The 13,774-nt window shown below is 46.6% G+C and overlaps 1 protein-coding gene across 1 annotated transcript; it reads right to left on the bottom strand.

Moving 5' to 3' along the window:
- Window positions 1–12,723: 12,723 nt before the first annotated feature.
- Window positions 12,724–13,662, bottom strand: LOC123348432 (olfactory receptor 10A7-like). Its single transcript, XM_044985957.1, has one exon. The coding sequence runs from the start codon at window positions 13,660–13,662 to the stop codon at window positions 12,724–12,726; it is 939 nt and encodes a 312-aa protein (XP_044841892.1).
- Window positions 13,663–13,774: the final 112 nt, after the last annotated feature.

The following is a 13,774-nucleotide window of genomic DNA, read 5'->3' as shown; positions in this document are numbered from 1 at the left end:
TTTCTGGTCAGTGACAGCACGGACGCCACAGCACTGCGAGCATGGAGCCCGCTGCGATCATCGCTGCACTTATGGCCGTTGTCAACTCCTCGCACCTTATCGTCCACCTCTGCAACAGTCAGCTGCTGAGAAATCGGGCGAGGAGGCTCCGGCAGCGCGGTGAGGAGAGTGGCGCAGACCTCTCAGAAAGCAGGGTACGCCGGGCAGTGGAGATCATGGTGGCAATGGGTCAAGTTCATGCTGTGGAACGGAGATTCTGGGCCCGGGAAACAAGCACGGACTGGTGGGACCGCATAGTGCTGCAGGTCTGGGATGACACAGAGTGGCTGCGAAACTTCAGGATGCGTAAGGGCACTTTCCTTGAACTGTGTGACTTGCTGTCCCCTGCCCTGAAGCGCCAGGACACCCGGATGCGAGCAGCCCTGAGTGTGCAGAAGCGAGTGGCCATAGCCCTCTGGAAACTTGCCACGCCAGACAGCTACCGGTCAGTAGCGAACCACTTTGGCGTGGGCAAATCTACCGTGGGGGTTGCTGTGATGCAAGTAGCCCACACAATCGTTGAGCAACTGCTCTCAAAGGTGGTGACCCTGGGAAACATCCAGGACATCATAGATGGCTTCGCCGCGATGGGATTCCCAAACTGCGGTGGGGCTATAGATGGGACTCACATCCCTATCCTGGCACCGGCCCACCAGGCCAGCGATTACATTAACCGAAAGGGCTACTTTTCTATGGTGCTGCAAGGACTGGTGGACCATAGGGGACGTTTTACCAACATCAACGTCGGGTGGGCGGGCAAGGTTCATGACGCGCGTGTGTTCAGGAGCTCTGGTCTCTTTAGACTCCTCCAGGCAGGTACTTTCTTCCCGGACCACAAAATAACGGTTGGGGATGTGCAGATGCCTACAGTGATCCTCGGGGACCCAGCCTACCCGCTAATGCCCTGGCTCATGAAGCCCTATACAGGCGCCCTGGACAGAGAGAAGGAACTCTTCAACTACCGGCTGAGCAAGTGCAGAATGGTGGTGGAGTGTGCTTTCGGACGTCTCAAGGGGAGATGGCGGAGCTTACTCACTCGCTCGGACATCAGCGAAAAGAATATCCCCGTAGTTATTGCTGCATGCTGTGTGCTGCACAATCTGTGTGAGAGCAAGGGCGAGGCCTTTTTGTCCGGATGGGAGGTTGAGGCAAATCGCCTGGCTGCAGTTTACGCTCAGCCAGACACCCGTGCCGAGAGAATATCCCAGCGGGAAGCGCTCTGTATCCGGGAGGCTTTGAAAGCAAGTTTCCTCGGAGAGCAGGGTAACCTATGACTCTCCACTTGCTTTCAAGAGAAACTGACCCTGGGCCTGTGTCAGTTTGTGTCGATTTGGATCTGCGGCTACATGCCGCGTTCTCCAAGTTTCCCCCACTTCCAAAGCACGTTTTTAAGCAAATTAATTGTTACACTCATTATTAATAAATCTTTCTTTTACTTTGCATTTCTGTTCTGGTGTTGAGACATGGACGCATACTGTGCTGGGCACGGTGTGCACTGACGTACAGACCGCTTCCTCCATAGAGGACTGACATCCTCCTGCTCCTACATAGGTCTCTGGGGTGGGGGACGGATGACAGTGGTTCTGCATGAAGGGGAGGGTTTGCAGGAAGGGGCGAGTGGTGCCTTCTTTGCATAGGGGTTTGGATGACGGCAGTGGGCTGCGGGTTTCTGCGTGGGAAGGGGTGATGGGTGTGGGAGAAGGGTGACTATCTGTCCGTGGATGAGGGCTCTTGTTGGGGCTCAGGGCAGCGGATAGGCTCGTGGATCCGTTGCAAGTGCATCGTAAGGGCAGCCTGCCTTCACAGTAATGGCGTGGCAGGCGCTAGGACCCTGGACAAGCATACACATTACGAAATGATCAGGGGCAGCATACACAACACAGAATGACCCTGGTGCCTACTGACTGCAGTGTGTGTGTGCCCCGCAGTTGATCCTTTCCCCAAGTCTGTACCCTGGTACTGTAGGCTATACCGTGCAAGTATGAAACCCCTGTCCACCCCATACACCGAAAAATCCTCTGACAGGAAAGACATGACGGAAACAGTGATTAACAGCAAACATCTTTTATTAATCTAATAAACAGTGGGGGGATGAACCTTGGATTTGGGACTGGCTGAGCCTATAAGGGAAGCACTTCTACAAATTTCTAACGTGAGAAGTGCGGGGTACACGGCCGCTCTGCTCTGGTTCAGTGACAGTTCTCACGGCCTCTACCACCCCTCCGTCTTGTACTTTTGGGTGAGGGGGGGCCAGGACTTCTTGGCTGGGGAGGGCGATTGCAGAGACACTGCAGGGGGGCCCTGTCCTCCAGCCTGCGGTCCTGCAGGACATCAACAAGGCGACGAAGCGTGTCCGTTTGTTCCTTCATGAGACCAAGCAGCGTTTGGGTGGTCTGCTGGTCTTCCTGCCGCCACCTATCCTCACGTTCCATGAGTGTGCGATGCTGCTCACATAGGGTCTCCCTCCAGTGTTTCTGCTCTGCAGCCTCTGCTCGGGAGCAGGCCATCAGTTCAGCGAACATGTCGTCCCTAGTCTTCTTCTTTCGCCGTCTAATCATTGCCAGTCTCTGCGAGGGGGATGCCGGGGCAGTCCGGGAAGGAGCCGAAGCTGTGTGATGGGGAAAGTTAGTGATTTCCTTGTACAGATACATTTTGGCGAACAGTGAACACCGTCTAGTCAATTTCTATGAAGAAGACCGTACCGGACAACAAGTGTCACGTGGTCTCCAGAGAAGCACAACATTTTGGCCTACGCTCTGATTGGCTGCGCCATTGCACAGGAGAGCGGAGAAGTCGGGAGAGATAGCAGAATCCCTCTAGCAGAGAGTCCTGGTAAGCCTTACAGTACATTATGCTTATCAGTTAACGGATAGCTGTGCCGTCGTGCTAAAGGCAATCTGGAAATCAGATACTATGACCCTTTTGCAGCCACTCCCGACACTGCAGGGGAAAGATCAATGTATGCTTTTCCTGTGTGGCCTACAGCACGTGGCTGCTAAGCGCGGGGCTTTGTTATGCAAAGTATAAGTAAACCATTAAGAACAGTAACTATTCGCTAATTGCCCTAATTAGATGCAGCACTTCAGTAACGAGATTACCCTGAGGCGTGTCTCTCGAGTGCAGAAAGAAAGGATGTTAAGGGAAGCACTTCACCGACCGGGACCCTACGCGGCCATGCTGGTAGAGGCGATGGTTCCCCTGTATCTGAGGATGTCGTGGCGTGGAAGAGTGAGCTTCACCGGAGGACCAAATAAGGCACCTCTTCCTCGAAACCTCCTGCGGAGGGTATTTGAGGAACTGTTTGAAGCATTTGTGGAATTGTCCATGGAGGACTATTGTTCCATCCCAATCTGTGTAGACCTACTGTTCGTTTAGTTTCCCTTTAAAAACTTTTAGATATAGTATTTATAGATAGAATTTATATTTTTGGTATACATGTTTTCGAGCAAATAAATATTTTCTTGTTTATACGACTTACCGCCTGATCCTTCCCCTGACTCTGAGTCCGGGTTCACGGCCGGTGAGGGTTGGTAGGGGATCTCTGTGAGGGTGATGAAGAGATCCTGGCTGTCAGGGAAAGGGGCATTGTGTTCGCTGTCGCCTGCGCCTTCCTCCACGGACCCTTCGTCGTCTTGCCCATCGGCGAACATCGAGTAGGAACTGTCCTGGCTCACTATGCCATCCACTGAGTCCACGGTCACTGGTGGGACAGTGGTGGCAGACCCACCGAGAATGGCATGCAGTGCCTCGTAGAAGCGGCATGTCTGGGGCTGTGCTCCGGAGCGTCCGTTTGCCGCTCTGACTTTTTGATAGCCTTGCCTCAGGTCCTTGACTTTCACGCGGCACTGCATCGCATCCCGGCTGTATCCTTTCTGTGTCATGGCTTGGGAGACCTTCTCGAAGGTCTTTGCATTACGCTTGTTGGAGCGCAGCTCCGACAGCACAGACTCCTCGCCCCACACAGCGATCAGATCCTGGACTTCCCGGTCTGTCCATGCTGGGGATCTCTTTCTATTCTTGCATTGGGCTGACTCCTCTGCTGGAGAGCTCTGCATCGTTGCAGGTGCCGCGGAGCTCGCCCCGATGTCAAAGCAAGAAATGAGATTCTAACTGTCCAGACAGGAAAAGGATTTCAAATTTTCCCGGGTCATTTCCTGTGTGGCTGCTCAGAACATCCAAGCTCGGACTGCTGTCCAGAGCGTCAACAGAGTGGTGCACTGTGGGATAGCTCCTGGAGCTACTAAGTTCGATTTGCATCCACACCTAGCCTAATTCGAGCTAGCAAGTGCGAATTTAGCGTTACTCCACCTGTCGGGGTGGAGTACCAAATTCGAACTAAGGAGCCCCCTAGTTCGAATTAAATGGCTTCCTGGTGTGGACGGTTGAGCGATTAGTTCGAATTAACGCTGCTAAATTCGATTTAAGATCCTAGTGTAGACCAGGCCTGAGAGGAAGGAAGGGGGTGGGATGTGGAACAGGACAATCACAAATTTGCATATGTCCTGTTATCATATTCAGCCTTCCTGTTTGGAGTGCCGTGCAATGAGTGCTGCACTTCAGGCTGGCTAAAATGGATGGTGATGGGGGCTGAGTGCAGAGGGTAAGAGTCGCAGTTTGCAGGGCTGGGTGGTGAAGCTACAGGTGTTGGAGGTGATGGTAAGAAACCAGATGTTGGGGGAAGTGGGTTGGCAGTTGCATGGGGGCACAAGGGAAAGAGTTTTGGGACAAGGGCTGAAGGGGGGGGCAGGCAAGGATCTGCTCCATCTGCAGTGCTATGAGCGTCTGTATCGAGTCTGCTTGGGGCTCCATAATACTTATGAGCCGCTTCATGCTTTGGTGCTGGCAATCTGCATTCTGCTGGCAGAGGCCCCCAAGAGAGATTTTGGGGGCCCCTGGAGCGGGGTCCTTCACTCGCTCCAGCGGCCCTGGACAACTCTTGCGGGGCTTGGGCTCCCGGAGCTTCTTCTGTTCCAGGTCTTCGGCAGTAATTCAGCGGCGGGGGGTCCTTCTGCACTGGGACCCGCCGCCCAAGTGCCCCGACGACCCGCTATGACAATATGGTTCTGGCAGGACCCAACTGAGAGTGCCAATACAAGACCAATTGCTTAAACAGGGCAGTTACAGCCCAAGGCTGGGGTTTTTCCACCTCTAAGTCCCATAAGAGGGAGGGGTTTTCCCTCCCTCTTATGGGGGAAGGATAGCTCAGTGGTTTGAGCATTGGCCTGTTAAAACCCAAGGTTGTGAGCTCAATCCTGGAGGAGGCCATTTAGGGAAATGGGCAAAAATCTGTCTGGGAATTGGGCCTGCTTTGAGCAGGGGGTTGGACTAGATGACCTCCTGAGGTCCCTTCTAACCCTGATATTCTATGAGTCTATAAGGCAAACCAAATGAGCCAGACAAAGAGGACTTTGGGCTCACCCCACTGGCTAACCACAAGTCACAAGCAATTCCCTTAGACACTCCAGTCTCCTAGTATCACCACCAGTGCCGCTCGTCCTGGGGATGAATGGTTATGAAAACCAACACCCCTAATAAAAGAAAAAAGTTCTCTTGATCCCAAAGAATCAAGCCCCAGACCCAGGTCAATATACAAATCAGACCTTACCCACAAATCATGCTGTTGCCAAACCTTTAGAATCTAAAATCTAAAGGTTTATTCATAAAAGGAAAAAGACATAGATAAGAGCTAGAATTGGTTAAATGGAATCAATTACATACAGTAATGACAAAGTTCTTAGTTGAGGCTTGTAGCAGTGATGGAGTAAACTGCAGGTTCAAATCAAGTCTCTGGAGTACATCCCCCACTGGGATGGGTCATTCAGTCCTTTGTTCAGAGCTTCAGTTTGTAGCAAAGTCCCTCCAGAAGTAAGAAGCAGGATTAAAGACAAGATGGAGATGAGGCATCAGCCTTTTATAGTCTCTTTTCCAGGTGTAAGAACACTTCTTTGTTCTTACTGTGGAAAATTACAGCAAAATGGAGTCTGGAATCACATGGGCAAGTTCCTGCATACTTTGCTGAGTTACAAGGCGTACCTGCCTTCTCTCAGTGGTCAGTTGTATAGCTGATGGTCCTTAATGGACCATCAAGCAGGCTAGGCAGAGCTAACACCAACTTGTCTGGGGTGTCAACCAGAAGCACAGCAAATTTAAAGTACAGACCGTACAGAGCAAATACTCATAACTTCAACTACAAAATGATACATACAGACAGACAGCATAATCATAACCAGCAACCCATAACCTGGTCTTAGACATGTTATATGACCCTATTTACATAGGATTTGGTGCCACTAAAGGACCTTGGTTGCAACCATGTTCTATATGGTCCCAGATTATATCGATAATGTCACACCCGCGTTGGGGAGTCCTTCCGCCATGGGACCCGCCGCCCAAGTGCTGGGTCTTCGGCATCAGTTCGGTGGCAGGGGGCCCTGTGAATCCTCTGGGCGGCCCTGTGTATAAGTAGGAGCATTGACAGCAGATTGAGGGATGTGATCATTCACCTCTATTCTGCATTGGTGAGGCCTCATCTGGAGTACTGTGTCCAGTTTTGGGCCCCACACTACAAGAAGGATGTGGAAAAATTGGAAAGAGTCCAGCAGAGGGCAACAAAAATGATTAGGGGGCTGGAGCACTTATGAGGAGAGGCTGAAGGAACTGGGATTGTTTAGTCTGCAGAAGAGAAGAATCGGGTGGGGGGGTGCTGATTACTGCTTTCAACTAGATTAGGGATAATCTTGGAATGGCACAATATCTGAATGAATATTTTGCCACGGTCTTTAATGAGGCTAATGAAGGGCTAAGGAATAGTGATAGAGGGGCCGATGGGAATGAAGATATGGGGGTAGACATTACGGTATCTGAGGTGGAGGCCAAACTTGAACAGCTTAACGGAAGTAAATCGGGGGGCCCGGATAATCTTCATCCTAGAATATTAAGGGAATTGGCGAGTGATATTGCTAGCCCGTTAGCGATGATTTTTAATAAATCTCTAAATTCGGGGATTGTACCGTTGGACTGGAGATTAGCTAATGTAGTTCCTATATTCAAGAAGGGGAAAAAAAGTGACCCGGGTAACTACAGGCCTGTTAGTTTAACATCTGTAGTATGCAAAGTATTGGAAAAAATTTTGAAAGAGAGAGTGGTTAAGGAGCAGGAGGCCGATGACAACTGGGATAGATTACAGCATGGATTTACGAAAGGTAGATCGTGCCAAACCAATCTGATCTCCTTCTTTGAGAAAGTAACAGATTTTTTAGACAAGGGAAATGCGGTGGATCTAATATATCTGGATTTCAGTAAGGCGTTTGATACGGTACCGCATGAGGAATTATTGGTTAAATTGGAAAAGATGGGGATCGAAATGAAAATCCAGAGGTGGATAAGGAGTTGGTTAAAGGGGAGACTGCAGAGGGTAGTACTGAAAGGGGAACTGTCGGGTTGGAGGGGGGTTACCAGTGGAGTTCCTCAAGGTTCGGTTTTGGGTCATATTTTATTCAATCTATTTATTGCTGACCTGGGAACCAAGAGTAGGAGTGGGCTGATAAAGTTTGCGGACGACACCAAGTTGGGAGGTATTGCCAATTCGGAGAAGGATCGGGATATCCTCCAGGGAGATTTGGATGACCTTGTAAACTGGAGTATTAGTAACAGGATGAAATTCAATAGTGAGAAGTGTAAGGTTATGCATTTAGGGATGACTAACAAGAATTTTAGATATAAGCTAGGGACGCACCAGTTGGAAGTAACGGAGGAGGAGAAGGACCTGGGAGTCCTGGTTGATCGTAGGATGACTATGAGTAGGCAATGTGATGTGGCCGTTAAAAAAGCTAATGCGGTCTTGGGTTGCATTAGGCGGGGTATTTCTAGTAGGGATAAGGAAGTGCTAGTCCCGTTATATAAGGCGTTGGTGAGACCTCATTTGGAGTATTGTGTGTAGTTTTGGTCTCCCATGTTTAAGAAGGATGAGTTAAAACTGGAACGGGTACAAAGAAGGGCCACTAGAATGATCCGAGGAATGGAAGGCCTGTCGTATGACAGGAGACTTGAGGAGCTCGGTTTGTTTTCCTTAACCAAAAGAAGGATAAGGGGAGATATGATTGCACTCTTTAAATATATCAGAGGGATAAATACCAGGGAAGGAGAGGAATTATTTCAGCTCAGTGCTAATGTAGACACGAGGACAAACGGATATAAATTGTCAGTCAGGAAATTTAGGCTTGAAATTAGACAAAGGTTTCTAACCATCAGGGGAGTGCAATACTGGAACAGCCTACCGAGGGAAACAGTAGGGGCGAAGGACCTCCATGACTTTAAGATTAAGCTAGATAAGTTTATGGAGGAGATGGTATAATAGGATAACGGGCTTAGTCAATAGGTCAATTAAGTGCCAAACTGGTACTTAATTGGGTCAAATTGGGTCAATGATATGATATTCTTAACCTCTTTCAGAGGGTATGGCTGGAGAGTCTTGCCCGCATGCTCGGGGTTCAGCTGACCGCCATATTTGGGGTCGGGAAGGAATTTTCCTCCAGGGCAGATTGGCAGTGTCCCTGGAGGTTTTTCGCCTTCCTCCGAAGCATGGGGCAGGGGTCGCTTGCTAAAAGAGTGGGTAGATCGGCTAATGTGGCCTGCATCTTGCAGGAGGTCAGACTAGATGATCATAATGGTCCCTTCTGATCTTGAATTCTATGATTCTATGATTCTATACCTGAAAGGGGGTTCCAACGAGGATGGCTCTAGACTGTTCTCAGTGGTAACAGATGACTGAACAAGGAGTAATGGTCTCAAGTTGCATTGGGGGAATTTTAGGTTAGATATTAGGAAAAAACTTTTTCACTAGGAGGGTGGTGAAGCACTGGAATGAGTTACCTAGGGAGGTGGTGGAATCTCCTTCCTTAGATGTTTTTAAGGTCAGGCTTGACAAAACCGTGGCTGGGATGATTTAGTTGGGAATTGATCCTTCTTTTGAGTAGGAGGTTGGACTAGATGACGTCCTGAGGTCCCTTCCAACCCTGATATTCTATGATGATGATGAACTTATGGGCCAGAAACCCATTGGTCTAGGTGCTGTACAAACATAAAACAAAAAGTCATGGAAGTGATAGTGATCTGAGGCCAGCTAATGTGATACTTATTGCTGGTGAGTCAGTGGTGTTGTGAAGGAGTGTAAATCTGTGTTGAACATATGAATAATGAACAAATGATGTGTGACTGAGTGTGAAGAAGATGTGTTGATTGGATTCCCTCAGGTCTTATGTTCTTAAATGTGCTGAAAGGGAGTCTAGAGCTTTACATGGGATATTTTTTGCTGTAGGAGATCATATAGGAATGATGATTATCAAAATCATAATATCCATCTTGTGGGAGATCCCAATATTTTGATACTGGGTTTTACGCTGAATCATAGCAAAAAGTTGAAATACTGAAATTTTCAAAATTTTGAGAACAGAGTACAAAATGTCCATGGTTTTTTTATACTTTTTTTCCCCCATCCAGCTCTATTTGTACTTCAGCATGATGTTTCCCAAGTATATATTTGCATTTTGATTGTACATGAACTACTCTTACTCTAATTCTTTAAAGCCTAGTTCAATCTCATTTTCCTTTTAAACTCTTTTAAAATACATTGTTCCTTCGGGTAGACATGAATAACAATTTATTTTTAAACCTCTGCTTTGCTCTATCTTTGAAGAACAGTGTATTAAAAACCATACCAGTAACTTAGCAGCAAAGAGTCCTGTGGCACCTTATAGACTAACAGAAGTATTGGAGCATGAGCTTTCGTGGGTGAATAAATCCTGCACCACCAGTGGGATGACATTTTGATGTATTTTAAAGTGTCATGAATTTGGATTGTAATCTCGTTTATATATACAAATGATAAAGAGTCCAACATTTCCTACCTAGATGAAGGCTTACACTGGCTTAAATCTAATTACCTCAACTACATGACCTCTGTTTCACACTGGTTTAAGTTAGAGGGGAATCTGAACCTTAGGCTTTAATGAACTATTCATAGATTCCAACATTTTAAGACCAGAAGAGGTCATCAGGGTAACCGTGTCCTGCAAAGCCACTTGTAGAATCTCAGCTGGTGATTCCTGAATGTATCCCAGAATGCTCAGCTGAACACAAGGGTACCTTTCAGAAAGAGAGCCAGTCTTTATTTAAAGACTCCAGATGATGGAGAATTCATCACTGCCCTCTGGAAGCTGTTTCTAGAGATAATTCACAGATGCCCAGACCAGAAGGAATGATTGTGAACATCTAGCCTGTAAAATGCAGGCCATAGAACTTCTCCAAAATAATCCCTTTTGAACTAGAGCAGAACTTTTAAAAAAATGTTTTTGATTTAAAAATTGCCAGTGATGGATAATCTACCACAACCCTTGGTAGATAGAGTTACCCTGTCTGGAGTCGCTTACAATGGTGAGTGCCTATCTTAGGGCAGACTCCAAAAGCAGAGCAGACACCCCAAAATTGGTGGTATGTCCCATGATTAGATGTCACCAACCCAGTAGCAAATGTGAACTCCCAAGGCAATAAATAGTCTTATAATGGAGTCAGAGGGAGTACCCTTAGACCCTTCAATCTATCTTGCCCCATAAGCAAGCTGGATTATGTGACAAATGGTCTCTTACACGAAAACATGAGGTTACTTCCAGTCCCAAGAGACCTGTCACCCACCCACGTCGAGTTCCATCCTAGATCTCAACCAAAGACAGCGCTGTCATCCAATTCTTTAGTAAACTAACTAAAGGCTTATTAACAAAGAAAAAGAAGTGAGAGTTATTGAGATATTAAAGCAAGTAAAGTACATATACAGATAAGTCATAGTCTGTGATTCCAAATGGCAGCAGACATATAGTAATTTGCCAGTTTCCCAAAAGTCTCTCAGGGCAACCCTGAATAGCTCTGGGTATCTCCATTTTTTGTTCAGTTATTCTGTCCCGTTAGAATCCATACTGTTCTGAGAGGAAAGATTTTCCTTTGTATCTATATTTATACTTGTTCTCTTAGAACAATCTGACAGGACAGCTATCACATGGTTTCTTCTTTGACGGCTGTGAGAGAGGGATGCTTTTAGAGTTTCTGAACTCTGAATGCCCTACACAATCACTTTGAAGTCCCTGAGCTGCATGACCTTTCTCATAAGAGTCCTTCATTTGCATAACACAAGGCTTCTTTCATATTTGGAGTATTATTTAGATATTGCGGAGCATATACAAAGAAAAATATTAACAAGATACAAATAAGTGAAAACAATGCATGCAAAATCACATTAATTTATGAAGGTGAAACAACAAACACATTCACATACACTTAACAGCCTCTTTTGATCTTCTGCTAATACACATTTGAATCGACCTGGCTTCCAGCTGTGAGTTTGTCAGTTTTCACCTGAGCATGTAGTTTTGATCAGGTCTGGCATCAGCATCACAGATTGTTCCAATGGTTCATTACCCTCACTGTTAAAAAAAATGATACCTTATCTGAAGCCTGAATTTGTTAAGCTTCAACTGCCAGCCATTGAATCTCACTATGGCTCTCTCTGCTACACTGAAGAGCCCCTTTATCAAATATTCATTCCTCGTATAGGTACTTATAGACAGTGATCAAGTCACCCCTTAATATTCTCTTTTATAAAATAAGTAGATTGAGCTCCTTAAATTCATCACTTAAGTCATGTTTTCTAGGCCTTTAATTATTCTCATGACTCTTCTCTGAACTCTCTCCGTTTATCAACACCCTTCTTCAACGGTGGACTCCAGAACAGGATACAGTATTCCAGCAATGCCAAATACAGAGGTAAAATAACCTTTGTACTTCTACTCAAAATTCCCCTGTTTAGGCAACCCAGGAATCCATTAGCCCTTTCAACTACAGCTTTTCACTAGGAGCTCACATTCAGCTGGTTATCCACCACAGCCCCCAAATATTTTTTCAAAGTCACCGCTTCCCAGGATAGAATGCCTGATCTTGTATTTATGGCCTGTGTTCTTTGTTCCTAGATGTATACATTTATATTTAGCTGCATTAAAATACAAACTACTTGCTTGCACACAGCTTACCAAGCAATCAAGATGCCTCAGAATCCATGTAGCCTGTACCCCTCATTATTGAGCCCTCCCCCATTTTTTCTGGAGTCTTCATCACTCTTGATTTTACTCTCTTACTGGTAAAATATTGGATCATATTTGTAGTTTGACGTTTGCATAGTTCAACTTTTAGCCATTGGATCTTGGAATAACATTGTCTGTTAAATGTAAGAGCATTTACTCCCAGTTACTTACTTATTTTGATTAAGTCACTGCTTAACTGTCCTTTCAATTAGCAAAATAGATATATCTCCTTCAGTCTCTGCCAGGAGGCAATTTTCTGTCCCATTAATCAATCTTCTACCCTTTCTCTGAAAGCTTTCTAGTTACCCAATATAAAATTAATGTAGGGACACCAGGACCGGGAACAGAATTCCAGTAATGGTCTCACCAGTGTTTAATACATTTACACTACTGTGAGTGTAAGAAAAATTAATCCTTCACTGGAGTTACTCATGATTTGTCCCTAGCTGAGAGGAGAATATTTAAGGCATTTCAGACAAAAATATATTGCATTTCAAGTAAGAAGGGAGATATATAATTTCTCCACCCCAGAGTCGCCCAAGCACAACACACAACAGCATCATCCCATAGATGTTTTCCTGCCTGTTGTCTTCCTGAGAGCACATCTTATCTCCTTGTTCCTCAGGCTGTAAATAACGGGGTTTAATGTTGGAGTCAGCACAGTGTATACCAGGGAAAGGAACCTGTTACTGTCCTGGGACTGTTCTGAACTGGGCTGCAAATAAATAAGTGTTGCAGTCCCGTAGAAGAGAGAAACCACAATGAGGTGTGAGGAGCAGGTGGAGAAGGCTTTGTGTCTGCCTTCAGCTGAGGGCATCTTCAGGATGGTGGAGATGATGAGGCTGTATGACAAGAGAATAAGCAAAAATGGTGCCAGGATAAAGAGAACAGTGGTGGTAGTACAGGCAGCTTGATTCTTGTGGGTGTCTGTGGAGACCAGTCTCAGCACAGGGAAAACATCACAGAAGAAATGGCTGATTCTATTAGACCCACAGAAAGGCAGTGTAAATATGGAAATGGTGTGTCCAAAACCTACCAGGATACCAATGATCCAGGAACCGGCTGCCATCCAAGCACAAACCATCTGGTTCATGCTGAGGGTGTATTGCAGGGGGTGGCATATGGCCACGTACCGGTCATATGCCATGACGGAGAGGAGGCAGCACTCGGTCATACCAAAGAGAATGAAGAAACACATTTGAGCACCACAGCCTGCAAAGGAGATAGTTTGGGTCACCGAGATCAGGTTGACCAACATCTTGGGCAGGGTGACCGAGGTGTAGCAGATCTCCAGGAAGGATAAATTCCTGAGGAAGAAATACATGGGGGTTTGAAGGGTAGAGTCTGTGACTGTGATGATAACAATCAGAGTGTTCCCTACCAGGGCCATCACGTAGAAGGTGAACACCAGCACAAAGGGTAAGACTTGCAGTGATTGGAAATCGGAGAATCCTACCAACTCTATCTCAGTCACACATGTCTGGTTGTCCTTCCCCATGTCCTCAATACTCTTCAGTAGAGACCTTGGAACCTGCAAACAAAGGGAAACAATTGCTGATATTAGATACAGATGTAGTTGGGGAGGAGGGGGGAGAAATGATGGAACTATT

This window comes from Mauremys mutica, chromosome 13 (assembly GCF_020497125.1).
Source record: "Mauremys mutica isolate MM-2020 ecotype Southern chromosome 13, ASM2049712v1, whole genome shotgun sequence".
NCBI classification, from domain to species: Eukaryota; Metazoa; Chordata; order Testudines; family Geoemydidae; genus Mauremys; species Mauremys mutica.
This window is presented reverse-complemented; position numbering and strand designations above follow the sequence as displayed.

Coding starts and splice junctions, on each gene's coding strand:
- LOC123348432 (XM_044985957.1), bottom strand. CDS start 13,662: ATGGGGAAGGACAACCAGACATGTGTGACTGAGATAGAGTTGGTAGGA.